Below are 22,436 nucleotides of genomic sequence, written 5' to 3'. Positions count from 1 at the left end.
CAGTGCTGCCTTCATGGTGTTAACCCACAGAGCCCCGCAGGCTCAGCCCCTGCATCCCACCTTGGTATCCCTGCTCGTGCCCCTGCATCCCACCTCTGGCACCTCTCCACAGCCCGGCTCTGCCGGCCCTGCATGCCGCAGGGGACGGTGGCCATGCTCACTGCCCCGGCCACTGCTGGGGTCACGCTGCTGCTCGCAGAGCTGCTACTCCTGCCCGGTGCTGCCGGGAGTGCTGGACCCAGCCGGCACCTCTGCACCCAGCAGCTGCGGTGGGAGCAGCGAGGGGACCCCACGGACCCCGGCCTGGGGCTGCAACAGGCTTCGCCCGGCACTGGCAGAGGGGTGGGAGCAAGGAGCCGTGTGTCCCAACGTGCGTTTGGGGCTGGCGAGGGGACGCAGTGCCCAGACGCGCGTGTCAGAGCAGGGCGGAGGCCCCGTGGGCCCTGTGCCACCCTCACCCGGCTGGTTGGGAAGATAAACAAGCCTTTGCCACCCGGGCCGCGATGCCAGCGCGCTGGGCTGAACGCTTCCCGCTGATCAGGGCGCGAGTGCCGCCGGCCGCACCCCACCGGGCTGGCACTCCCCTCCCGAGGGTGGCTGTGACCCATCGGTGACACACCCCGCTCCTCCCGAGGGACAGGACAGCCCTGCCCTGCACAGGGGTGCAACGGGCTGCTCCCACCGCCAGCGCTGCCTCCCCTTAGCTCTGCTCGGAGCCCCGAGCCATGCCTGCGGGTTGGGGGGCTCAGCCCCGTCCCCCGTCCTGGTGCCAGCCCCGTGCAGGGAGGGAAAGCCCTGGTAAATGGGAGCTCCAGGGCAGGGCAGGGTGGGGTGCTGGCAGCCACCCCGCCACCCCCTTCTTTCCCTTCCCTCCCCCGGGGGGAACGCGGTGATTCAGCCTCTCGGTTTCAGTCCTTGCAGCCAGCTTCCACGGGGAGCAAGAACGTGCCCGGCGCGGCAGGGAGGAGCGAGGTGGCCACGTGCTGCCCGACGCCCCGTGCGCAGGGCAGGCGTGGGCTTGTTGGCAGTGACGACAGCCTCCAAAACAGCCTCCGAAACACCCTGACGCCGGCGGGAGGGGGGTCGTCCCTTTCTGCGACCCTGGATCAGCACTGGGGGATGCACGATGCACCCCAAGGACCAGTGTCAGGGTGATGCGCCCCCCCAAAACAACCAGCAGGTGATGCACATCACACCCCAAACACCCGTATTGGGGTGAGGCATGGTCCCCTCTGCAGCCCCCCCATGCCACCTGGCAGCCTCCCCTGCACAACCCGGGGGGTCACACATCCCCATAAGGGTCCCCATGTGGTCGTGGCCCCCTCAGGGACCCCCCAGCTCCACAAGAGCCTGGCTGCTCTCATGGGCCCCCCAGTAAGTCTCCCCCACTTTGCAGGGGCATCCAGCACCCCAGCCCGTCCTTCCCCCTCACATGGCAGGGCCTCTCCCACGCTGAGCACGCGGCTCCTGCGGCAGCAGCACACCCCATCCCCAGGGAGCCCAGAGGCAGAGGCAGCCATGAAAACACTGGTCTGGATTTTAATAAAAGTTCAGCACCAGTAAATGTAAAAAAAAAAGGCGACTGCAAGTCAGGAAGTATTAAATTAACAGAGCTTAAGGCTACAGAGGGCTGGTGTGGTGAAAATTCAAGGCACACGCAGGGCACGGGCGACACAGCCTCGCCAGGCTGCAGCCATGCAGCAGCACAGGGACACCGGCACACCGGGAGCCCCCTTGTAGCACCCGGCCGTGGGCTCTGAAGGGACCTCGGGCTCTGGGGGCTGTGGGTGGGCTGGGAGGCTGGAGGCACCAGGGTAGGAGCCCGGGGAAGCTCTGAGGAGGGGCAGGACCGGCACGCACGCCTGGCTCCGGCAGCACCATGCATGGCTTCCAGAGCAGGGGCAGTCCCCCGAACCCCTCGAGACAAGACAGCGGTCAGTCCCGGCGCACTGTCCTCAGGTCCTGGGGAGCAGCCGAGGGACACAGTAAACCCCAGTGCTGCGGGGCACCGCTGCTGGCCAGGGCTCCTGGGGACATCAGGGACAGGGGTGGCCCAGGGCGAGCTCCCGGGCAGGCAGGGAGGTTCGGCGGTGCCGGTGCTTCACTGACGGGGATTGGGCTGCGCTCAAGGCAGCAGATGTCCAGATGGCAAAGGCAGCCCTGCCACAGGGTGCCGGGCATGATCGGCCCTTCCCTGCGAGTCCAAGCTTCTGCGCAGCGCCTGGCAGGTGCCTGAAGCCCAGTCTCCCCAGGATGGTGTCGCAGGGCCACCGCCGTCCAGCTCCGCCAGGGCCAGGCCCGCCTTCGCCTGGCTCATCGCAGGGTCTCTGCAAATAAAGAGGGCTCAGTGGCACCGGGGCGCCGGCAGCAGCCGCCCCCTGCCCCGCGGCACAGCCCCCAGCCCCGGCGTCAGGTACCTTGGTCAGCTTTGTCCCCCTTGGTCTTGGGCTCCTGCCACCAGTCTGCGAAGAAGCCCTCCTCGTAGTCACCTTCGCCCTCGAACTCGCCGTCAGAGGGCAGGTCCCACGCCTCCAGCCCCTCGCCGCCGTCCACCTCCATCTGCAGCACAGGACGGGCAGGAGGAGGCAGCGGGGCTCGGCAGCCCTGTCCGCTGATTGTCCCCAAGCTACGGCTTTTTCTCCAGGGCTGGTTTGGGGGTCGGACCCCCTGCCCGAGGAAGGGCCCTGCTGCGGGGTATCCACAGCACCCACCCGCACCCTCCCAGCACCCCCAAAAGCACCCAACTGCACCCCGCGCCAGGGCTGTCGTTTACCTCATCATCCGCCTGCAGGTACTGCCTGGCGAAGTCCAGCATCTTCTTCTGGGCAGCCGTCCGGTTGTGGTAGCGCATGGCTTCCTGGGCACGGGGAGGGAGCAGGGGCTGCGTCAGCCCCTGTGCCACCGGCAGAGCCGCAGGACTGGGGGGTAGGGGGGTCCTCACCGGTCGGGGCTCAAAGTCCTCCTCCTGCAGGCGCCAGCGCTCACGGTGGAAGCGGTAGTAGACCAGGTTCTGCTGCATCACGGCGTCACCCGGGTCGAAGAGCATGTAGCTGGAGACACTGCGCACTGCGTCCCGCACGTCGTTCACTGTGGGGAGCAGCGCCGGGTCACGCAGGCGGCAACACCCCACCCAGGGGCCTGCAGGACCCCAGGGTGCCCTGGGGGCACCGTCCCGCCATTCCCACCGGCACTCACGCTTGTAGTAGGCGAACTGCAGGTAGTGGTACATGGTGGCCACAAACTTCTCCACGAAGTAGCCGCCCACGTTGGGGGTGAGCTCGGTCTCGCAGTCCACCTTGCACTGCAGCACGCTCACAAAGTGGTCTGTGGCAAGGCGTCAGGCGCTGCGCCCCATCGGCCCCCAGCCCCCCGCCACGAGCCTGCCGGCCCCCAGCCCCCTGCCCGGTCACCTGCGATGGCGGGGTAGAAGTCCTTGAACTCCTGCAGCTCGTAGGCGCCCTCGCAGCCAGCCAGGCAGTCCTCGTACGCCTTGTAGTACTCAGACAGCGCCTGCTCCATGTCGGCCGCGCTGCTCCGGAAATCCCCGTTGTTGTACAGCTTCACCGACCGCACGAATATCGGCTGCCGGGGACCAAGCGGACACCGCTCACTTCCCTGCCGGGCACCACAGCCCGGCTCTGCCCGCCAGCAGCGCCGACCTGCCCTGCTCTCCCCAAGGCAGCTCTGTCCCCAGCACAGGCCCCACAGAGATGCTCTTTTGGGGGCAGGAGGTGAGCAACCAGGGCTCAGCAAGGGAGAGCCGCTTCCCTCGGGGTTCGGCAGGACCAGGCTTTGGCAGCCAGGCGTGCACTGAGCCCCGGGGAGCCCCTCTCCTGCCCCAGCCCCATCCCCTCCTCACCTCATAGGGCTGCGCCTCCAGGTCAACCAGGTATTCATCCACGTCCAGCATCGTCCTGTAATAGTTCAGGTACTTCAAGGTCATCTCGTGCTTGGGGTTCTTCTGCAGGAAGGTGTGGGCAGCGGACACTGCTTTCTCGATCTTATTTGACTGGGGAGGGAGGAAGAGCTGGTGCAGCAGGCTGCCGTGGTGGCAGCCAGGGCCGACACTGCGGCTGCGTGGGGCTCAGCACCCAGCTGGACCCCGGGGCCGCAGGGCAGAAGGCTGGTCCTTGGGAGGGGACAGTCCGGCACCCACGGTGCCAGCCCCGAGCCCAGTCACCCACTGACAGCAACAGATGGACAGGATCCGGGACGACGGACAATGCAGATAAATCCAGCTGATGCACGGCAGCCACCTGTGCCCAGCCGCACCAACCTTCCCCTCCGTGCCCATGGTGGGAGCGGGGATGGCTTAGCCCCTCACGGACCCCCACGTCCAGCCAGGAGTGATCCACGTGGCGTGGGCTCGATCCCCACATCTGCTCTCCTCGGGCACTGCCACCAGCCCGGGGCCAGCCGCCCCCGCTCCCCTGCTGCTTTATGGGCTCTCGGGTTGCAGCTTCAGGGGAGCGAGATGGGGGGATGAACAAACTGTGCCTGAAATGGGTTTTGGCCAGAGCAAGCAAGAGGAAAAGGCATTAAGGATCCAGGCCAGGCTGTCCCTCACCGCTGCCAGGTGAGCAGGGCAGCAGCGCTAAGCACTAAAGCAGCATCCGCACCGGCAGCTGGCCAGTGGCACAGCTCGGGACCCCGACCAGTGCCGGTGCCTGGGAAGGGGAGCGTCCCCTGCCAGAGCCGCTCTGGCCAAAAGAAGGTCACACCGGGGCGATCCCTCACGAAACCTCCCTCCACATCTGCACCGTGAGCCCAAGCAAGCGCTTCTCCCTGACGGAGCATCCAGACACGTGTCCCGCAGCAATCACGGTGGCACTGCACCAGCCAGCTCAGGTCCCTCGGCTGGGGTAGCCCCTGCGTCCCCCTCCCCAGGCGACACTCTGCCCAGCCAGGGGGAGCTTGGGGGACCAGGACAACACAAGGCGGGGGGACACACACGCAATCACAGGGGCCCCCAGTCCCGGGCACACCCTGCACGTCCTGCCTGATGCATCCCAGATGACGCTGACGTGCCACCGCGCAGGGGCAGGATGGAGGAGGCGGGGGGCGTGCAGGACGGGGGTGCAGGATGAGGGCTGCAGGACAGGAAAGCGCACGACAGCAGGGTGCAGGATAGAGGGGAGCAGGGTTCAGGAGGTGCAGATCGGGGGTGCAGGCTGGTGGTGTAGGATGGGGCACAGGATGGGGATACGCAGGATGGGGGTGTCGATGAGGAGGTATCGGACGAGGGGCACAGGATGAGGGGCGCAGGACAGGGGTGCAGGATTAGGCACGGGCTGGGGGGGCGCCCGATGGGGGGGCAGGGTGGAGGGGCGCAGGGTGGAGGGCAGAAGAGGAGGTGCAGACCCGGACGGTGCCGGACGGAGGCCCCGGACCCCCGCCGCCCCCCAGGCCAGGGAAGCCCCTCACTCCCACCCCCCGCCACGAGCCACGTTGCGCGGCATTTGCGCGCCCGCGGGGCGCCGCGCCCCCTCACCTTGAAGAGCGCGTAGTGCAGGTACTGGTAGGGCAGGCGGCGCTGGAAGTCGCGCAGCGTTTGCGCGGGGGGGTAGCGCAGCTGGAAGACGGGCAGGTCGCGCTTGCAGGCGCGCAGGCAGCCGGCGCGGCGCAGCAGCCGCCCGAAGAGCTGCATCTCCCGCTCCCACTCCCACGCCGCGGGGTCCCCCTCCGCGGGGGGCTCCTCCGCGGGGTCCCCCTCCGCGGGCGCGGCGCAGCGGCGGTGGCAGTGCGCCTCGCTGTCGCGCAGGAGGCGGTGGAGGCGCAGGCTGGCCTCCAGCGCCCGGGCGCTCTCCGCCCACTGCGCCCCCGCGTACTGCGCCAGCGCCCGCGCGTAGGCGCGCTGCAGCGGCTCCAGCGCGGCCGCGGGGAACCCGCGCACGCTGTACTCCTCGTACTGCGCCGCGCACAGCCCCGCCGCCAGCAGCAGCGCCAGCGCCGCGCCGCCCATCCCCGCCGCCGCCGCCGCGCACTGCCCGCGCAGCGCCGCGCACCGCTCCGCGCAGGGGGCGGGCGGCGGGGAAGGGGCGGTGCGCGGCGGGCGCGCAGGGTCTTAGTGCGGCTCTGCGCGGCGGGCGCAGCGCCCGCAGGGTGCGCTCAGAGGGTGCTCGGCGCTGCGCGCTCCGCGGTGCGCTGCCGGGGCGGGGTGCGCAGCGCTGCGGGGAGCCACGCCACGCCACGCCACGCCACGCCACGCCACGTGCTGCGCGCTCAGGGTGCGCCCCGCGCTGCGGGCTCCGGAGGGTGCGCTCGGGGCTGCACGGCCGCGGGGATGTGCTCGGCGCTGCACGCTGCAGAGCCGGGTGTGCTGGGGCGCGCCCTGCGCTGCAGCCCCGGGGCACGGCGGGGTGCCCGGACCCCCCAGCCCGGCTGTGCCCGAACCCCCCCAGCCCGGCTGTGCCCGGACCCCCCAGCCCGGCTGTGCCCGGAGCTGGTTTCACTGCTGGCTGGTGCCAAGCCAGAGGCCGCGCGCCCTGCGCCGTGCCAGATCCCAGGCCAGGGCTGCACCGCGCCAGGCCTTGGCACGGCCACGCTGGCCCCAGCCCAAGCCCAGCGCTTGGTTGCCGGCTGGCCAGTGGCACTGAGGGATGTCACAGCGCGGGGCAGGAGCCAGGACGCTGCTGGGGGTTCTTGCTGCGGAGCAGAGGCCGTTAGCCGTGCCCAGCACCTCCCTGCAAACGAGCAGCTCGAGAGCACGCGGGCTGGGACGCCATCGCCCCTAAGGAAGCGCTCCTTCGCCCCCGAGTCAGGCCCTGACCCCGCTGTGCCGTGGGGAGAGCCCCGAGTCCCCCGAGCTACTCGCGGTGCGTTGGGGAGCTGCAGAGCACCCCAGGCCCGGGCTCGGGGGGGGCCGGTAGCGCTTTGCCTAAGCTTTTGCTCTCACCAGTAGCCCCGTGCCTCGGAGAAGCCGGGTTTCGGTTTGGGTTTACGCCTGCCACATTTCCCACCGGGGACTTGCCGAGGGCTCTGGCCGTGGCACCCGTCTCTTGCCGACGGGTTTGGGGGAGCAGCGACGTGCGGGCAACGCGTCCCTGCGCGTTCAGTGCTGTTCCCCTTCGCGTAAGGCTGTCAGAGGGGTAGTTTCCCAGTTTTAATCGTTGCCGTTCAGCGAGAGGTCCGCAGCAGCAGCAGAGGGAAGCGCGGTAGATGTCATGAGCAGACGCCATTCCTGGAGGCACTCGGCCAAACCGCCCGGGCCTGAGCAGCGGCCCCTCGCCGGCCGCGGCGGGGAAGAGGCCGGAGCGCGGCCAGCACTAGGACCCGGGGCGGGCGGGGCCCGCGGGGTGCGCGGACCCGCTCCCGGCGGCTCCTGTGCGCTGCCGGTGGCGGCGGAACGGGGGCGGGGGGGGGGGGAGCCGAGGGGACGCTCCCGCCGCGCAGCGCTGCCGCTGCAGCCCCGCCGCCGCCACCGAGGGGGGGGGACGGCCCCGGCGATGCCGCGGCGCCGGGCCCGGGTACACGTGGACAGAAGTTCCAGCGCGGCCGGGGCTGGGCCCGCCGCCCCCGGGAGGGACGGAGGGAGGGACGCAGGGAGGGAGGGAGGGAGGGGGCGGCCGCGCCGGCCCACCTCCCCGCCTTCCCGCCGCCGCTCCGCAGGCCGCCGCCTCGCAGCGCCATGGCCCCGGGCAGCCTCGTCCTCCTCCTGAGCGCCCTGGGGGCCGCGGCGCGGGGCCACGCCGGGCCCCTGGAAGACGTGGTGATAGACAGATACTATATCCCCAGGGTCTGCCTGCGCGAAGCCCAGATGGGGGACTTCGTTCGCTACCACTACAACGGCACCTTTAAAGATGGCAAAAAGTTTGACTCCAGGTATAGCCCCCGGCCCCCCGGCAGACGCACGCGGCCCCCGCATGCCCTCCTCCCCGCCGCAGCCCCGGGCCAGCGGGCGGCCCCGCGGCCTCGCCCCGCGGAGCGCCTCTGGCGGGGCCCGGCGGCGGGGCCGGGGCGCCCGGGCCGCCCTGGCCGCGCGCGGGCCCCGGGGGAGCCGCCGGCAGGGCCCGGCGCCCCCTCAGCCGCGGGGCGCCGCGGGGCCCGGCTCGGGCGCGGGCAGGGTCCGGCCCTCCGGGGGGGCTTCGCGCCCGGGGACGCGCCGTTGCGGCGCGCGCGGGCGGGGGCAGCGCGGCGAGCGCTGTGAAACGTGGCAGCGGCCACAGCCGCTCCTCGCCCCCGGGGCTCCGCGCCGGCCGCCCTCGGCGCCCCTCGGCCCCCGCCTCGGCCCTGCCCGCTCGCGCTGGCTGTGGACCGGTGCGGGGTCGGTGCGGCCCCCGACCTGCCCCGCCGCGACGGGGGCGCGCGGGGACGGGGCCACGGGGCTGCGGTGGGGCTCAGCCCCAGCCCCGCGGCGGAGCGAGACCTTCCCAGGCGGGCGTTTCTCCCAGCCCTGGGAAGCGGAGAGGCTCTGCCCCGCGTAAACGTGTCTGATCTTCCCTGCGAGCACGGGCGGGGGAGAAAGTAACGGAGCCGTGCGCTGCTGCGAGCCCCAGGCGCAGCGGGAGCCTGGGGACGGTCGCCGCTTAAATAATTCCTTGTCCCGAGGACTGCAGCGTGCTGCCCGGAGAAAGCGTCGGCTGCACGTTCAAGGGGATGAAGGATTTCAATTTATCCGAAATGGCCCCAGTTGCTTCTCGGAGTATTTTAAGATTTAAAAATAAAAACAGACTTGCAGTCTAAAAATGAGGCCTGGGACGTCTTCTTTCCTCCTTGCTGCATAAAGCTCCAAACGTGCCATATGCAAAATGATTTGGAAGCAGCAGAAAGGCCGGGAGCTGCCGGCCTCCAGCCCAGCTCGCCAGGCGAGATCTGGGCAGGGTGGTGATGGGTTCAGTCCCAGCTGAAAGCATCACCCGCCTCCTTCGCATCCAGAGGGCCCGATCCGCGTTCCCCTGTGTCCAAGGGTGCTGGGTGTGCAGGGTCAGGCCAGAGCCCTGACCAGTGCGGCAGGAGGCGGCTCCACCCTGGGCAGCGCAGGATTGATCCCATCAGGATCAACGTCTCTTTGCTGCGGGGGTGAGCCGCGGGCTCTGCCTGCAGCACGGGGACCCCCTGGCTGCGGTGGGTTACCTGCACCCCCGGGGAGGCGGCAGCCCTGTCCCCCCGCTCTGCCCCCACAGCGGGCAGACACCCGGGAGCCCTGTGCCATCCCTCGGTGTTCGCAGGGTTCGTGGTTTGGCTCTGGATCTGCCCCGAGCCCTCGGCGCTGGCATCAAGCAACCCCAGTGCCAGTGGCTTTGGGGGCTTTGCCCTTTGCCCACACACTGCTGACGGGTCTGTCCCTTCGCCCCAGCTACGACCGAGGGGCCACGGTGGCTGGCGTGGTGGGCGTCGGGCGGCTGATCACCGGCATGGACCGGGGGCTGCAGGGCATGTGCGTGAACGAGCGGCGTCACCTCATCGTGCCCCCCCACCTGGGCTACGGCAGCATCGGCGTGGGTAAGGGGCTGCAGCACGGCGGGGGGGCGGAGGGAGCAAACCCCTCCGGGGGTGGCGTTAGTGGGGACGGAGGTCGGGCGCCCAGGTGGCGGGTGCTGGCGAAGGGCAGCTCCATTGCCAGGGCACTGACTAGCCAAGGCAAGTGGTGCCTGAGCAGGGCAGGAGGGGTCCTGCCCCCCCCAGGCTCTGCTGCTTTCCTGGAGAGCTGGCCCATGTGGCCAGCAGCCCCAAGCAGCCGTGTGCTCGGGAAGGCTTTAGGGGACAGAGCCCTTGGCATGCCTGGACTCAGTGCTGCTCCTACCTAAGGTCCTCTCTGTCCTTGCTGCTGCCCCTTTAGCGGGGCTGATCCCCCCAGATGCCACCTTGTACTTCGACGTCGTCATGCTGGACATCTGGAACAAGGACGACAAGCTGCAGATCACCACCCTTTCCAAACCAGAGCACTGCAACCGCACGGTGGAGAACTCGGACTTCGTGCGGTACCACTACAACGGCACGCTGCTGGATGGCACCCCCTTCGACTCCAGGTACGGGGCACCAACGCTGGGATTCACCCTCGCCTCAGGGCACGGGGCACTGGCACTCGGGTGCACCCTCTGCCTCGGGGCTGGGGGCACTGAGGATGGCAGGGACCAGGGGACACTGGCCTGGGGCAGGAGATGGGGGCCCGCGCTGCACCCCAGTCAGAGCAGCCTTCCCCTGTGCTCTCCCTCCCTGCACCCTGGCAGGGCCGGTGCAGCTCCGTGACCCCCAAACCAGCCTCCCGCGTGGCACCGCTCAGGCCAGGGGAGCTGGCGTGGGCCTGGAGCCGTTCCCCCTCATTCCTCCCCACCAGCTACAGCAAGGACAGCACCTACGACACCTACGTGGGCACCGGCTGGCTGATCAAGGGCATGGACCAGGGGCTGCTGGGCATGTGCGCCGGGGAGAAGAGGAGCATCATCATCCCCCCGTTCCTTGCCTATGGGGAGAAGGGCTATGGTGAGTTGGGCATCACCCCGTTGTGCCCCGTCCCTCCCGGCTCTGCGCAGAGCCCCCCACGGTGCGTCGGACCCTTGTCTGGGCTGACCTGTGTCCCCTCCCCAGGGACCGTGATCCCACCACAGGCCTCGCTGGTGTTCAGCGTGCTGCTGGTGGACTTCCACAACCCCAAAGACGGCGTCTTCCTGGAGCACCTGGAGGTGCCGGAGTCCTGCAAGCGCAGGGCTGTGACCGGGGACTTTGTCCGCTACCACTACAATGGCACGCTCATGGATGGGACACTCTTTGACTCCAGGTGCAGGGAGGGAAGCGGCCGAGTGGGGACATCCCCCCGTGTCCTCTCCTGCCCCACGCTCAGCAGCCGGCTGCAAGGGGAGGCTGGAGAATCGGGGGGAAGGTGGAGGAGAGGGTGGTAATGGGCATGAAATAGGATAAAAAAGTCAATACCTGTTCGCTGCATCCCTAGGAGCAAGGTTTGGCTCCTGGGGGAGCAGGGCAGAGGCTGGCAGAAGGGGTGCGGTTTGGGGTGCGGGGGGGGGTGGTGGGGGATTGACGGGCCAGGCTCTCTTGCGCGACGGCACCGGCGGCTTCTCTCGCTGCAGCTATTCCCGCAATCACACCTACAACACCTACATCGGGAAGGGCTACATCATCCCCGGCATGGACCAGGGCCTGCAAGGGGTCTGCGTGGGAGAGAGGCGGCGGGTGGTTGTCCCTCCACACCTGGCCTACGGGGAGAACGGAGCAGGTAAAGGGCAGCCCCACAGGGTCCGGCACGCCTGCGCAACACAGCCCTGGGCTGTGGCAGCCCCTCCTCCAGCTCTGCGCACCAGCACACCGCGGGTCTGACGTGGGGAAAGCGCTGGCCAAGTGGGGCCAGCTCCTCACCCCAGGGGCCACCACTGTCCCCAGGGCTCTGGGCGTTGTGGGGGGATGTCATGGGCAGGGGACTGGCTGATGCCAACACGTGCAGAGCCAGGGCTCCGAGGGATGGACACGTCACAGGACACGGGAAGAAGCAGGGAAAGGCTTTGCCGGCCTCACGGCACTCCAGCAGCTCTCCCAGGAGCTCTCCTCGTGCTCCTCTTCCAGGGAACAAAATTCCTGGCTCGGCCGTGCTCATCTTCGACGTCCACATCATCGACTTCCACAACCCTGAGGACCCGGTGGAGATCGAGACCGTGTACCGGCCTGAGGGCTGCAACATCACCACCCGCAACAGAGACTTTGTCCGCTACCACTACAACTGCTCTTTGCTGGATGGCACCAAGCTCTTCTCCTCGTGCGTGCTCGCTTGCGGGCTGCCCTGGGCACACCTTTCCTTCACAGGGACAAATCCTGGCAGGCACTGAGCTGGGGGGGTGGATGGGCACCGGAGCAGCGCTGGGAGCACCAGCTCTTTGCGATGGGCAGCACTGGAGCATCGGCCGCGTGGCCACGGGGCAGCAGGGATTGTGCAGCAGGGTGGAGGGTGCGGGATTTTGGGGCACAGTGGGATGGCTGGTGCAGGGTTTTGGGGTGGTAGAGTGGAGGGTGTTGGATTTCAGGGCACGGCCAGGCAGAGGGCATAGGATTTTGGGCCACGGCGGGGCAGAGGGTGCAAGATTTGGGGGTGGTGTGGCGGGTGTGCAACTTCAGGCCATGGCTGGATGGAAGGCACAGAATTTTGGGGCATGGTGGGATGGAGGGCATGGGATTTCGGGGCATGGCAGGGCTGCTCGCTGGGTCCGAGGGGCTTTCTCAGCCGCGTGGTCTTCTCTGCCTCCTGCAGCCACGACTACGAGAAGCCCCAGGAGGTGACTCTGGGGGCCAACAAGGTGATCGAGGGCCTGAACAGCGGTCTCCTCAACATGTGCGCGGGGGAGAGGCGGGTGCTCATCATCCCCCCCCACCTGGGCCACGGGGAGAGCGGAGGTAGGGCACCGGCATGCGGCTGCCTGTGCAATGCAAACGGGGGGGGTTCTGCCTTGCTGATCCGCTGCTGGGATCCTGCCCCCCCTCGCCCCGGCTGGGGGCTGGGAGGCTTTTGCCCGTCAGGGGCCAGCGCTTTGCTGGGCTCCCCCGCAGTGCAGCAGCCTTCGCTTGCTTTTTCAGCCCGGGGGGTGCCAGGCAGCGCCGTGCTCCGCTTCGAGGTGGAGCTGATCTCCATGGAGGAGGGGGTTCCCGAGGGCTACCTCTTCATCTGGCACGGGGACCCGCCGGCGAACCTCTACGAGCAAATGGACCTGAACAAGGATGGGGAGATCCCCGCCGACGAGGTGAGCGAGGGCCCCAAGCGCCGCCAGACCGCTGATGATCCCATATGGGGTATGGGAGGAATTGGGGGCGCAGGGAAGGGCACTGTTGTCCCCGGGGAACTCGGGAGCCTGAAGAGCACCGCAGGACAAACACACCAGCCCAGGGCATCGCTGCTGGATGCGGGCAGGGCTGTGACTGGGCAGCGACACTGAGGGCAGCCCGTGCTCTTGTCCCTGCCCTGTCCTTGCTGCCTGGCTGCTGCCCTCAGTGCGGGCCGTGGTGCTCCCTGCCGTGCCCGGTGCCGGCTGCGCGGAGCAAAGCAGCATCTCCCCTCTCCCCACTGCAGTTCTCCACCTTCATCAAGACCCAGGTGGCAGAAGGGAAAGGCCGCCTCATGCCCAGCTCCGACCCGGAGAAAGTCATCGCCGACATGTTCAGGAACCAGGACCGCAACCAGGACGGGAAGATCACCTCCGAGGAGCTGAAACTGAAGTCGGATGAGGACCAGGAGAAGATCCACGAGGAGCTCTGAGGAGCGGACCTCGCCTTTCCCCGGAGACAGGACTCATCCCCACTGCGCCACAGCCAGTCTTCCCCACCGGCTGCCCTGGGAATCTGCCCCTGCCCCTCCCCATCCCTGCCGGGGGGTGTATTTGGGGGTTTTTCCCCCGCTATTATTTAACTGAGGTTTTTTTGATGTGTTCCTCCTGAGCAGGAGAACTTGCCAACCCCCAGCTAATAAACCCACGCAAGAAGGTGGGCAACACCCACATTCTTGGGAGTCTTGAGACCCCACGGGGTCAGCAGCACCCGTGTTTCCTCGCGCTGCCTGTCCCCTCATGCTCCCCTGCTCTGCAGACGATACCTGCCCTGCCCCGGCCCCCTCTGCTGCCAAACCTCGCTTCGAGCCCCTGCTCTCAGCTCCCCACGGAAGGGCCGAGGCAGCGGCGTCCCCTCCCCGAGCCCGTTCGTCCTCAGCCAGCGACTGCACATCCCGCTCCAGCCTCCTCGCCCGCCCGTGCAGCCTCCTGCCGCAGGCAGGCGGGAGGGGGGCTTCCCCTCCACTTCTACCGCAGCATTTTCTAGCTTAGGGTTGGGGTTTTTTTACATATATATATACACACACATATAAAATTCTTAAAAGGAGAGGAGAAATAAAGAGAAACCTTTTCTGCAGGTCCCTGCTGCTGGCCCAGCCTCTGCCCCCCCACTGTCCTCCCCGGGATGAGAGGCTGGAGGGGGCTCGGGTTCCCAGGGCGAAACCCTGATACCCCCGCAGCCATCCACCGTTCCAGAAAGCCTGGGCCCCCGACAGCGGGGATGGGACCTGGCAAACCCCTTGTCAGCTGGAAGAAGGAAAACAGAAAGCCTCTCCCGCCCAGGCCCTCAGGGAGCAGCATCGTCCCCATCCACATCCTCCCCACCGTCAGTGACTGAGGAAAATCGGCTCAATTCTATCTTGATGCATAAATGCAGCTAATTAACTTGGCGCTCTCAGGTTTGCCAGTTGTGACCAGCACGGCTCCATCACCTCCCGCCAGCTCTAAAAGCTTTTGCACAGTGTCTCTTGCAGACAGAGATAAAAGAAATGCAAGAACAGAACAGTGCAAAGGGTCAGAGCGAACCCCTCAAACAATGACTTTCTACCTTGCACCAAATAAATCATTTCTACTGGTTTCCAAGGAGCTTGCCTTTGTGTCAGGTTACTTTGCTATGAAACGTTCCTGCGTGTCTGGGCGGCGGTGCAGAGACAAGCCTGGCCCGTCCCTGGGAGCGCGGCGCCCGGGGGGATTCCAGACTCCAGCACCTGCTGGGTCGGGCAGGAGAGAGAGAAACCACAGCTCCGCTCCTGGGATCCTCCAGCAAAGACGGACGGTGCTTCAGCTCCAGCGCAGAGCGGCCGGTGAGGGCCGGTGGGCTCCAGGCCATGACCTGGCGCTGGGGAGCGGAGGTGCAGCTGCCGATGCCGGGGAGGAGAGCAGCTCCAGCCACAGCCCCTGGGAGCCGGGTACAAACCACCCGTGGCCCAGCTTCAGCCAACGTATTTATTTCAACAAGGAGAATGGAGCCTGCGCTTCCAGAAATCACATTTACTCATCCCGCAACGTGGAGGGCAGCAAGCGAGGGCTGAACCCGACGCAGCCCAGAGCTCAGCAGCCAGAGCTGCCCCGTCCAAACACTGCGGGGAAGGGGCTGCCGACCTGTGCTGGGCCACACCGCAACGCTAACGGTCCCCAAAAAGACGCATCAGAGCTCACCCTGCGCCAGCACAGGCTCCTGCCGCCCCCAGAGCGGGCAGCAAGACGGGGCGTGACAGCCGTTTCCCACATAAGGGTCTTCATTTGCCCCGTGCCGAATGCGAGCCGCCGTAGCTTTACGCCTTACGTTACCAGAGGCTACACAGAAGTAAGAGGCTTCTTTCTATGGCTGCTCTGAGAGCCCAGGATCAGCCCAGCAGTTTAAGACAAAAACACAGTCAGCTAAAATATTCTTTAAAAACCCAAATGCTGCCGTTGGCCTCTCCTCCTGCACCCACGCCCGTGGGCTGCAAACGCGCCGCTCCAAGCGCCCAGCCTGCTGCTGCCGCTGCCACCCAAACCCCCCCAGCCCAACCCTCGGCAGACGGACTTACTTCTTGCTTTGCGCAGCAGCGTCAGAGGAGCTCCGCGGGTCCGCAGGGATGGCTGGAAGAGCCGTGTTTACAGCAAGAGCTGTAACGGAGCAAGAGGGACAGCAGGGCTGGGGCGCGGGGGCCAGGGAGCCGCAGGGTTTCTGCGGGGGACGCGGGGCTGGGCGACGCTTCGCCTGGCAGAGCCACGCCAGCCCAGCGGCGGGCGGCACCGCCGGAGCTCAGCCCGGGCACTTTGAAGCCCACAGAAAACAGGACAAGACAGAGACTTGTTTTCTTCGACAGGAGCACAGTAAAACTAAACAGCTTCCATCTAAAACAGGTCTGTCCTCAAGCCACAGCAAACGATCTCCATTTCCGCGCTCGGCCACTGAAGGAAGCGCAGAACATCTCTACCCGAAACATGAAATGGTTTGTTGTGGCCTCAGGCGCTGGCTGGGATGAAGTCCGAGTGGGATGAAGAAGTCCGAGTGGGATGAAGAAGTCCGAGTGGGATGAAGAAGTCCGAGTGGGATGAAGAAGTCCGAGTGGGATGAAGAAGTCCGAGTGGGAAGCAGCAGAGCCGGGCACAGGTGGAGTAAAGGGAGTGGAGAAGCTTCCTCCATCTCACCCCTCCTGCTCCAGGGCTGACCAAAGTGGGTTAGTGAGGTCGGGATGTGCACAACAGACGAGAGGCAGGGCAGGGAGCCTGCCCAGCGCCAGGATGGAGACCAGCAGGTACCAGAAGATCCACGCCAGCTTTGTCAAGGGAAGGACATTCACCGCCCAGGCGCCTTGCTGAGAGCCCGGAGCTGGGACACTGCCTGCACAGCTCACGTCTCGATAAGGATGTACCGGAGAATCCCATTGACCACATCCAGCGTCTCATCACTCTCCAGCACGATGTCGTAGGCATCCAGGTACTTCCCCCTCCGCTCTTCCACCTGCAGTGCGGCCGCCGGGACGGGGCGGAGAGGAGACGGCCACAGAGAGAGGAGAGGACTGTTAAGCACCAGCAGCTGAGAACGAAGATGCTGCACGCCCAGCGCTTGCATCTTTTGATACTACCAAAAAGAGGGGGCAATAACCACCCTGGCAATGCACTGGGAGCTCAGCAGACACCCCCCAGCTCCCTCCACACACCTCAGAGGAGCTCGTACCCATCTCTTGCACCCCTCGAATCACTCGGGCAGCTGCCTGCCCCCCAGGCTTCACACCTGGGGAAGGCTGGCAGGGAAGCAAGACCACTGCTTCTCACACCCACCTTGTCGTTGAGAAAGCCAATCTTGAGGATGTTCTCCACACTGGGAACGCCGTCTGCCATTGTCAGATCACCCATGGAGTCCCCCAGCAAGATGATGCTCGTTCTAGTGCTCAGCTGCTGGAAATACTCCGTACCCTGCAGGACGCTGTTGTTCTTGTTGTAGGTGTGGATGAGAGGTCCCTTGAAACGCGTGAGGACTCCCTGTGCAAACAGGACGGACAAGTTGATCCTGCAGCAGTCGCTCCGCTGTGCTGCAGCCTCAGTACCCCTCCTGGAATGGGCAAATGGGGGGGATGCTCACAGGGCACCAGCTCTCATCTCGGAGACACCCTCGAGGAGTCTGGAAACCCAGCAGCCACAAAACACCTGGAGACAGTCCCCAGGAGTCCCCTTTTGCAGGGCAAGCCCTTCCCAAAGGTGAGAACAAACCCAAAGGATGGAAGAGGCCTTGGTCAGGGCTCTGTGCTGCCCTGGAGCTGGTCAGGGGCCACGGAAAGCCGCAGTCAGGGCAGCCCCAGGGCAGAGCAGGGCCACTGCAGAAGGCAGGACTGTCACGCTGTCCCATGCTCCCCCGAGGACAGCCTGTCCCAGCACACCACCCGTGGGAACAGAGGGCTGCATTGTAAGAGACGTGCAATTTTCTAACGGGCATTGGGACTTTTCAGGCTTTAGTGCATCAACAAAAGCCTTCCAAGCTGCTTTGAAGGACATCTGGCCTTCAGATCAGGAGAGACCTCTGTAGTTAACTCCATCCTCACCCCACACCAGGACGGAACACACAGCGCCGGACACAGAGATGGCAGTGCACTTCTGCCACCAAACAGCAAGTTTGAAAGGCGAGGAGTCCCCGAGATCACGAGCAGAAGCTCAGCTCTTCCTGCACTCTGCCTGCCCACCTCATCCGCCCTCTGCTCTCTCTCCCGGTGATCCAGCTCCCGGTGAGGGCAGGGGAACCCCTAACACCCCCCAGAGCTGCCGTTCAGAGGGCTGCTACGGGGGCAGCAGGTCACAACCCTTGAAGGCAGAGCGGATGGGGCGGGAGGCCAGGACCAGCCTCTAGAGCCTCCCCATGACCCAGCAAAGGGCCAGCTCCATCTACAGGGATCAAATACTTGGAAATGTTATCAGGCAGCTTTTAACCTAGCAGTGTCTCTGTGAAACGTATTGCAGCCCTCAATTCCAGTCAAACAACTCTCCCCTCTGCAAGCTCACCACACGTACGGGATGCAGAAACTCACATTATCATCAAAGTCCATGTAGTTGGACACCACGTTGACGTTTGAGTAGAAGACGTTGGCCTGACGGATAACCTCTTCAAGGATGTCACCAACGCCAGCAGAGAAGATGAACAGGGGGATGTTGTACTTATGCAGCTGATCAAACAATTCATTGAATCCATCCCTAGAGCAGAAGTGTCCGTTACACAGTATTGCATTACCACCTCCCAGCTCGCAGCGAGGTGCCCCATGTACTGTGGGCTGGGAGCTCTCAGCCCGGCTATGAGGCTCATATTTCTGCCCAGGACTTCCCAAACGGAAATGCACGCGTGAGCTCTGCAAAAAGCATGAGCTTTTTGTGGCACCAGCATTTCTCTGGCGTTCACTGTGCATGCAAGGGGTGTGCAGCAGAACCCCAGACCCCTCCTGGGAGCAGCGACCTAGCGGGGAGCTGCACAGGAGCGTGCAGCACACGAGCAATTTGCCCAGCATCCCCCGAACACATCCAGCTTCTCCCCGGGGGCACAAGGCACAGCGTGCCTGGACACGCGCCCACAGGAGCAGGTGCTGCCAGCCCACTCAGAAACCGTACGTTAGAGATGTGCAACAGGTCGGACTGGTTGCGAGGACGATCAGACAAACGCGTTAACAGTCTCAGTCTGCCAGGACACGACTTCTGTGCAGAAGGGGAACTTGGGCTCACGGAAACCCAGACAGACAGCACCATCTCCTCTCTGAGACTGGCAGCTCATTCAAACCACGGCTCCCTGAGCTGGTTTTAGGACCATCGTGGCCCAGGCCAGCTTTAACGGCAAGTTTTAGTGCAACATTTGTGTGTGGGTGGAACTTGATGCTGAGCCAAGGGCCTGGATAAGGCCCGGCAGTTACAGTGCGCAAAGAGAAAATCTCTCCTGGAAGAGGGGAGCTGCACGCTGCCCCCCTACCCGGCCCTGCAAACAGGGAGCTCTGCCCATGGCCCGTCCCCTCGGCCGCTCCGTGCCAAGGCTCAAGGGAGGTGGAAGCGGTTTCTGAGCAGGAAGGCGTCAGCCGTGAACGGAGCAGCCTGCAGCCAGGGAGCGAGCTCAGGCTGCGGCTCGTGGCGCTGACTTGCGTCTCTTTCATGATTAGAGCTCGGCCCAGGAAGGAAGGGAGATTTGCATCTGCCACGCTGTGGAGACTGCGCGCAGATCGGCGTGAATGCGAGGAGACCTGCTTGCACAGAGGCAGGAGAGAAAGGGCCGCAGGCAGCCGAACCCCGAGCCCGTACCTCAACATCACGTCTGATTCTCTGACGATCTGGGCTATGTCACCCTTCTGGATCTTCTGCTGCGACAGCAGCTCGTGGGCCCTGGTCCACCTAGGGAGAGGCGGCAGAGTGAGCTTCCCGGGCAGCAACCTTAAGGCAGCCAGAAAAACAACAACCAAAACTTCCCGGTATTGCCGCCAAGCCTAGAGACAGTTCAAGCCTTGTGTCTTGTAGTCCTCGGGGGCAAGGAGTTGCCAGGACAAGGTCAAGCTCATCACATACAAGCACTCACCACTCCACCATGAGGGGACGTTTCTCTTCCAGGGTCCGGTTGGGATCGATTTCAATGGGGTAGTAATAGTGCAGCAGATCTTTCAGCTGGAGTGTCGTACAGATGGAGAAAGAACAGAGTGAGTATCGTGTCTAAAGAGACTGTAAACAACAAAAAAAGCATTTCTAAATTCGTCCAAAGCATCACACTTCCTAATGAAAAACACAACCAAAACCGTTTCAGCAAGCAACTTCACTCTGAGCAAATCCGGAGATCTCGAAAGGAAGCGTTAACCCTCTGGCAGCCTGGCTGACTCTCACCTTGCTTCAAATACCGCCTGTACAGATGCACGCACGTACACCCGTCCTCCTCTTAGCAGACCGAAAATGCTCACAGCTGAGCATGCAAAATAAATTTCCCTCTTTAACTTCTCCTTCCATCGCCATTGGCTGAGATGCAGCCTGGACACTGGCCCCACTCTCTGTCCTGGCAGCAAGGTGCAGCCAGTACAACCTCCTGATGATGGGTGACAGGGGCGAAAAACACAGAGCCAAGAAGCAGTGCCTTGCAAAACAGCACCTACCTTCTTCTTGCCATCCTCACTGATAACACGACTGTTATCCAGGATATCTGTAAAGACAATAAAATGCCAATGTTGTAGCCCAGAAACATAAAAAGGCTTTCTAAAACGCAGCTATCCTGCGTCTCCAGTGCCAGCTCTTCCCAAAAACAAGCCGTGTGCGGCACGTCGACCCAAGTACAGGCTCGCCGTGGGGTTTCAACACAGTAGCTCCCGCTGTCAACCTGCAGCACGCCCTGATGGCAGGGCATTGCTCAGCTGGGAGAGAGTAGCGTCAACGCTAGCAAGCTGCAGGATGCAAGTATTAGAAGGAGAAGCAGCAAGACCAGGAGGCAGCTTCTGCAGCGGGCTGTGGGCTGCCCGGGGGCCAGCAGCTGCTGCTGCAAGTGGCCGAGGCCTGGAGCTGTCCCGAGAGAGAATGAGACGGAGCGGTCAGGCTTGGCAAAGGAGGGAGGCAGAGGATAACGGGAGCCACAGAGACCGAGAACACAAACACAGAAAACAAAGAGAATTAGCAACAGTAAAAGCAATGGCTTCAACTCACTGTGCGAAGTGGGGCAGCGTCTGCCGTTGTACCCAAATCTGCTCAGCGTCATGTCGAAGTCAGAAATGACCTGGAAGGCGAGAGAAGACCAAATCTGCCCGTGACCCAGCACACTCTGCCTCTGCCATTGCTAGCCAAGGGTGTTGCTGCCTGCAAGGATGCAAATCCGGCGCTGGCGCATCTCACGTGAGGGCGCAGACTCGTAACGGGGCACAGCAGCAAACGTTGACGCTCCTGCCAGCCATGAAGCAGATGTCCTCATCTGAGACAGCCAGCACCACTCCCACCCCAGCACTCTTATCAGCACCAAATGGCTTCATCCTGCTGACTTACTGCGGCGGGTGCAAGGGGGTGTTTGGGGACTGGCTCGCATTTACAGCCTGCTTAACAGGGAAGGAGAAGGCGCGTCCCGGGAGAGCCGCCAGCCCGGGCCTGGGCAGGAGAACCAGCCCGGTGCTCCCCCCCCCGGGGCTTCTCCCCTCTCCGGCGCCCAAAGGCGCAGAAGGCGCTTCCTCGCGCCTGGGTGGGGGCAGCCGCGCCGCGGCCGGAGGCTGAGGAAGGGGGGGGGCAGCGGCAGAGAAGGACCGAGCGCGGCGGGGACGCACCGCCCGCTCTGGGCCCCCGCTCCGGAGCCGAGCGGGACCAGCACCTGCAGCTTGTTCCTCCCCCGCTCCTTGATGGACCGGATGATCCCCCTCACGCGCTCCGGCTGCTGGATGCGGACCGTGGCTTTCTCCAGCTCGGGCACCTGCGGGCAGAGAGCCCCCGCTCGGCGCCGCCCCGGGGTCCCACGCAGCTCCCGGGGGGCCGGTGCCCTCCAGCCCCCGCCGTCCCGGCCGCGCCCCCCGAGCCCCCGCTGCCGCGGCGCCAGCGTCCCCCCGCCTCTGCCCCCCGCCGCTCCTCACAACCCGCGGGCCCGGCCCCGCTCCAGCCCGGGCCCGGCCCCGCAGCCCCGCGCTCACCATCGCGCTCCGCTCCGCTCCGCTCCGCGCCGGGCGGGGCCGCGCCGCGCAGGGGCCGCGCAGCCGCGGGGAGGAGCCGCCGCGGGGGCGGAGCCGGGGCCGGGGGGTGCGCGGGGGGTGCGCGGGGGGTGCCCGGGGCCGGGGGTGCCCGGGGCCGGGGGTGCGCGGGGGGTGCCCGGGGGGTGCGCGGGGTGCCCGGGGGGTGCCCGGGGGGTGCCCGGGGCCGGGGGTGCCCGGGGGGTGCCCGGGGGGTGCCCGGGGCCGGGGGTGCCCGGGGGGTGCCCGGGGCCGCCCGCTGCGCTCCGGCTGGGGCTGCGCCTCCTCCCCGCGCCCGAAGCGGCTCCGGCGGGGCCGGCCGGTACCGGCACTTGCGGTTGCGTTTCCTCTGCACCAGGCTCCGAGCCAGGAAGGCGAAAGAGAAAGGAGCGATAAAGGCTAAAAACACCCCGAACAAGTACATGGCGAGGGCTGTCTCTCCGCCGCCCCTCCCCCGGCGTTACCGCAAACTGGTGTGACCCAAAAAACTCCACACCGACAGAACGTGAAAAAGTCCAAAGTGTTTTCCAGCGCTGAGCCCCTCACGGAGGTGCTCCTTGGCACCCGTCTTACCTACAGACATGGTGAAGCACAGAGGAAAAGCAGTTGGCCATGAGTTAAGCCAGTGAGGGGTCAGGACGGGGCTCCCTGTCCCCCCGCTCCTGTCCTCGGCCCCGGGCGGCACCTTCCACCCTCCAAATTAGCAGCAGATACGGCAGTGACGGAGCATTTGTGGCTTCATCCCTGCGTTAGCTAGCCTGTGCCCCAGCTTCCTCCTGCGTGAGCGGGTTCAAGGGCACCTCAGAAGCAGTCAGTGCCTACATTTGGGAAGCTTTATACCCAGGCTAAATAATATTAAAAAGTTGCAGGGGGATCGCAAGGCTGCTTTTGGTTTTGCTTGGAGCAGCCACCAACAGGGTGTAGGTACAGGGCCCCGCGTAATCTGGGCTGTGGTTAAGCGAAGGCTGGGGGCAGCCTTGGCGCAAGGGGACCGGGGGGACCCAGACCCCATTGCCCCTGGAGGGGTTCGCAGCCAGTCCCAGGTTCC

The 22,436-nt window shown here is 65.4% G+C and overlaps 3 protein-coding genes across 3 annotated transcripts; 1 reads left to right on the top strand and 2 right to left on the bottom strand.

Annotated features, from left to right (window-relative positions):
* Positions 1-2,191: 2,191 nt before the first annotated feature.
* On the bottom strand, positions 2,192-5,962 carry P3H4 (prolyl 3-hydroxylase family member 4 (inactive)). The gene is made up of 8 exons (XM_059830546.1): positions 5,492-5,962; positions 3,860-4,009; positions 3,411-3,582; positions 3,196-3,324; positions 2,942-3,087; positions 2,774-2,857; positions 2,418-2,559; positions 2,192-2,327 (listed from the first exon to the last, which is right to left on the bottom strand). The coding sequence occupies exons 1-8, from the start codon at positions 5,960-5,962 to the stop codon at positions 2,314-2,316; spliced, it is 1,308 nt and encodes a 435-aa protein (XP_059686529.1). The 3' UTR covers positions 2,192-2,313.
* Positions 5,963-7,627: 1,665 nt separating this feature from the next.
* FKBP10 (FKBP prolyl isomerase 10) lies at positions 7,628-13,562 on the top strand. Its single transcript, XM_059830396.1, has 10 exons — positions 7,628-7,821; positions 9,296-9,441; positions 9,779-9,968; positions 10,277-10,422; positions 10,528-10,717; positions 11,025-11,170; positions 11,515-11,704; positions 12,194-12,336; positions 12,517-12,680; positions 13,007-13,562. The coding sequence occupies exons 1-10, from the start codon at positions 7,628-7,630 to the stop codon at positions 13,190-13,192; spliced, it is 1,695 nt and encodes a 564-aa protein (XP_059686379.1). The 3' UTR covers positions 13,193-13,562.
* Positions 13,563-16,079: 2,517 nt separating this feature from the next.
* Positions 16,080-21,812, bottom strand: NT5C3B (5'-nucleotidase, cytosolic IIIB). The gene is made up of 9 exons (XM_059830153.1): positions 21,715-21,812; positions 21,040-21,274; positions 20,391-20,460; positions 19,850-19,896; positions 19,288-19,373; positions 19,017-19,106; positions 17,771-17,933; positions 16,533-16,733; positions 16,080-16,212 (listed from the first exon to the last, which is right to left on the bottom strand). The coding sequence occupies exons 1-9, from the start codon at positions 21,810-21,812 to the stop codon at positions 16,102-16,104; spliced, it is 1,101 nt and encodes a 366-aa protein (XP_059686136.1). The 3' UTR covers positions 16,080-16,101.
* Between the last annotated feature and the right edge of the window lie 624 nt (positions 21,813-22,436).

This window comes from Gavia stellata, chromosome 28 (genome assembly GCF_030936135.1).
Source record: "Gavia stellata isolate bGavSte3 chromosome 28, bGavSte3.hap2, whole genome shotgun sequence".
Classification (NCBI taxonomy): Eukaryota; Metazoa; Chordata; class Aves; order Gaviiformes; family Gaviidae; genus Gavia; species Gavia stellata.
This window is presented reverse-complemented; position numbering and strand designations above follow the sequence as displayed.

Bases quoted from the DNA above. Each gene is read 5' to 3' on its own strand.
- P3H4 (XM_059830546.1), bottom strand. From the start codon at position 5,962: ATGGGCGGCGCGGCGCTGGCGCTGCTGCTGGCGGCGGGGCTGTGCGCG. The intron at 4,010-5,491 runs GTGAGGGGGCGC...CTCCCTCCCCAG, and splicing joins TGCACTACGCGCTCTTCAAG to TCAAATAAGATCGAGAAAGC. The intron at 2,560-2,773 runs GTAAACGACAGC...CCTGTGCTGCAG, and splicing joins ACCTGCAGGCGGATGATGAG to ATGGAGGTGGACGGCGGCGA.
- FKBP10 (XM_059830396.1), top strand. From the start codon at position 7,628: ATGGCCCCGGGCAGCCTCGTCCTCCTCCTGAGCGCCCTGGGGGCCGCG. The intron at 10,718-11,024 runs GTGCAGGGAGGG...CTCTCGCTGCAG, and splicing joins GGGACACTCTTTGACTCCAG to CTATTCCCGCAATCACACCT. The intron at 12,337-12,516 runs GTAGGGCACCGG...TTGCTTTTTCAG, and splicing joins GGGCCACGGGGAGAGCGGAG to CCCGGGGGGTGCCAGGCAGC.
- NT5C3B (XM_059830153.1), bottom strand. From the start codon at position 21,812: ATGTACTTGTTCGGGGTGTTTTTAGCCTTTATCGCTCCTTTCTCTTTC. The intron at 21,275-21,714 runs GTACCGGCCGGC...GGCGGGGGGCAG, and splicing joins AAACGCAACCGCAAGTGCCG to AGGCGGGGGGACGCTGGCGC. The intron at 16,734-17,770 runs GTGAGTTTCTGC...CTGTTTGCACAG, and splicing joins ACATGGACTTTGATGATAAT to GGAGTCCTCACGCGTTTCAA.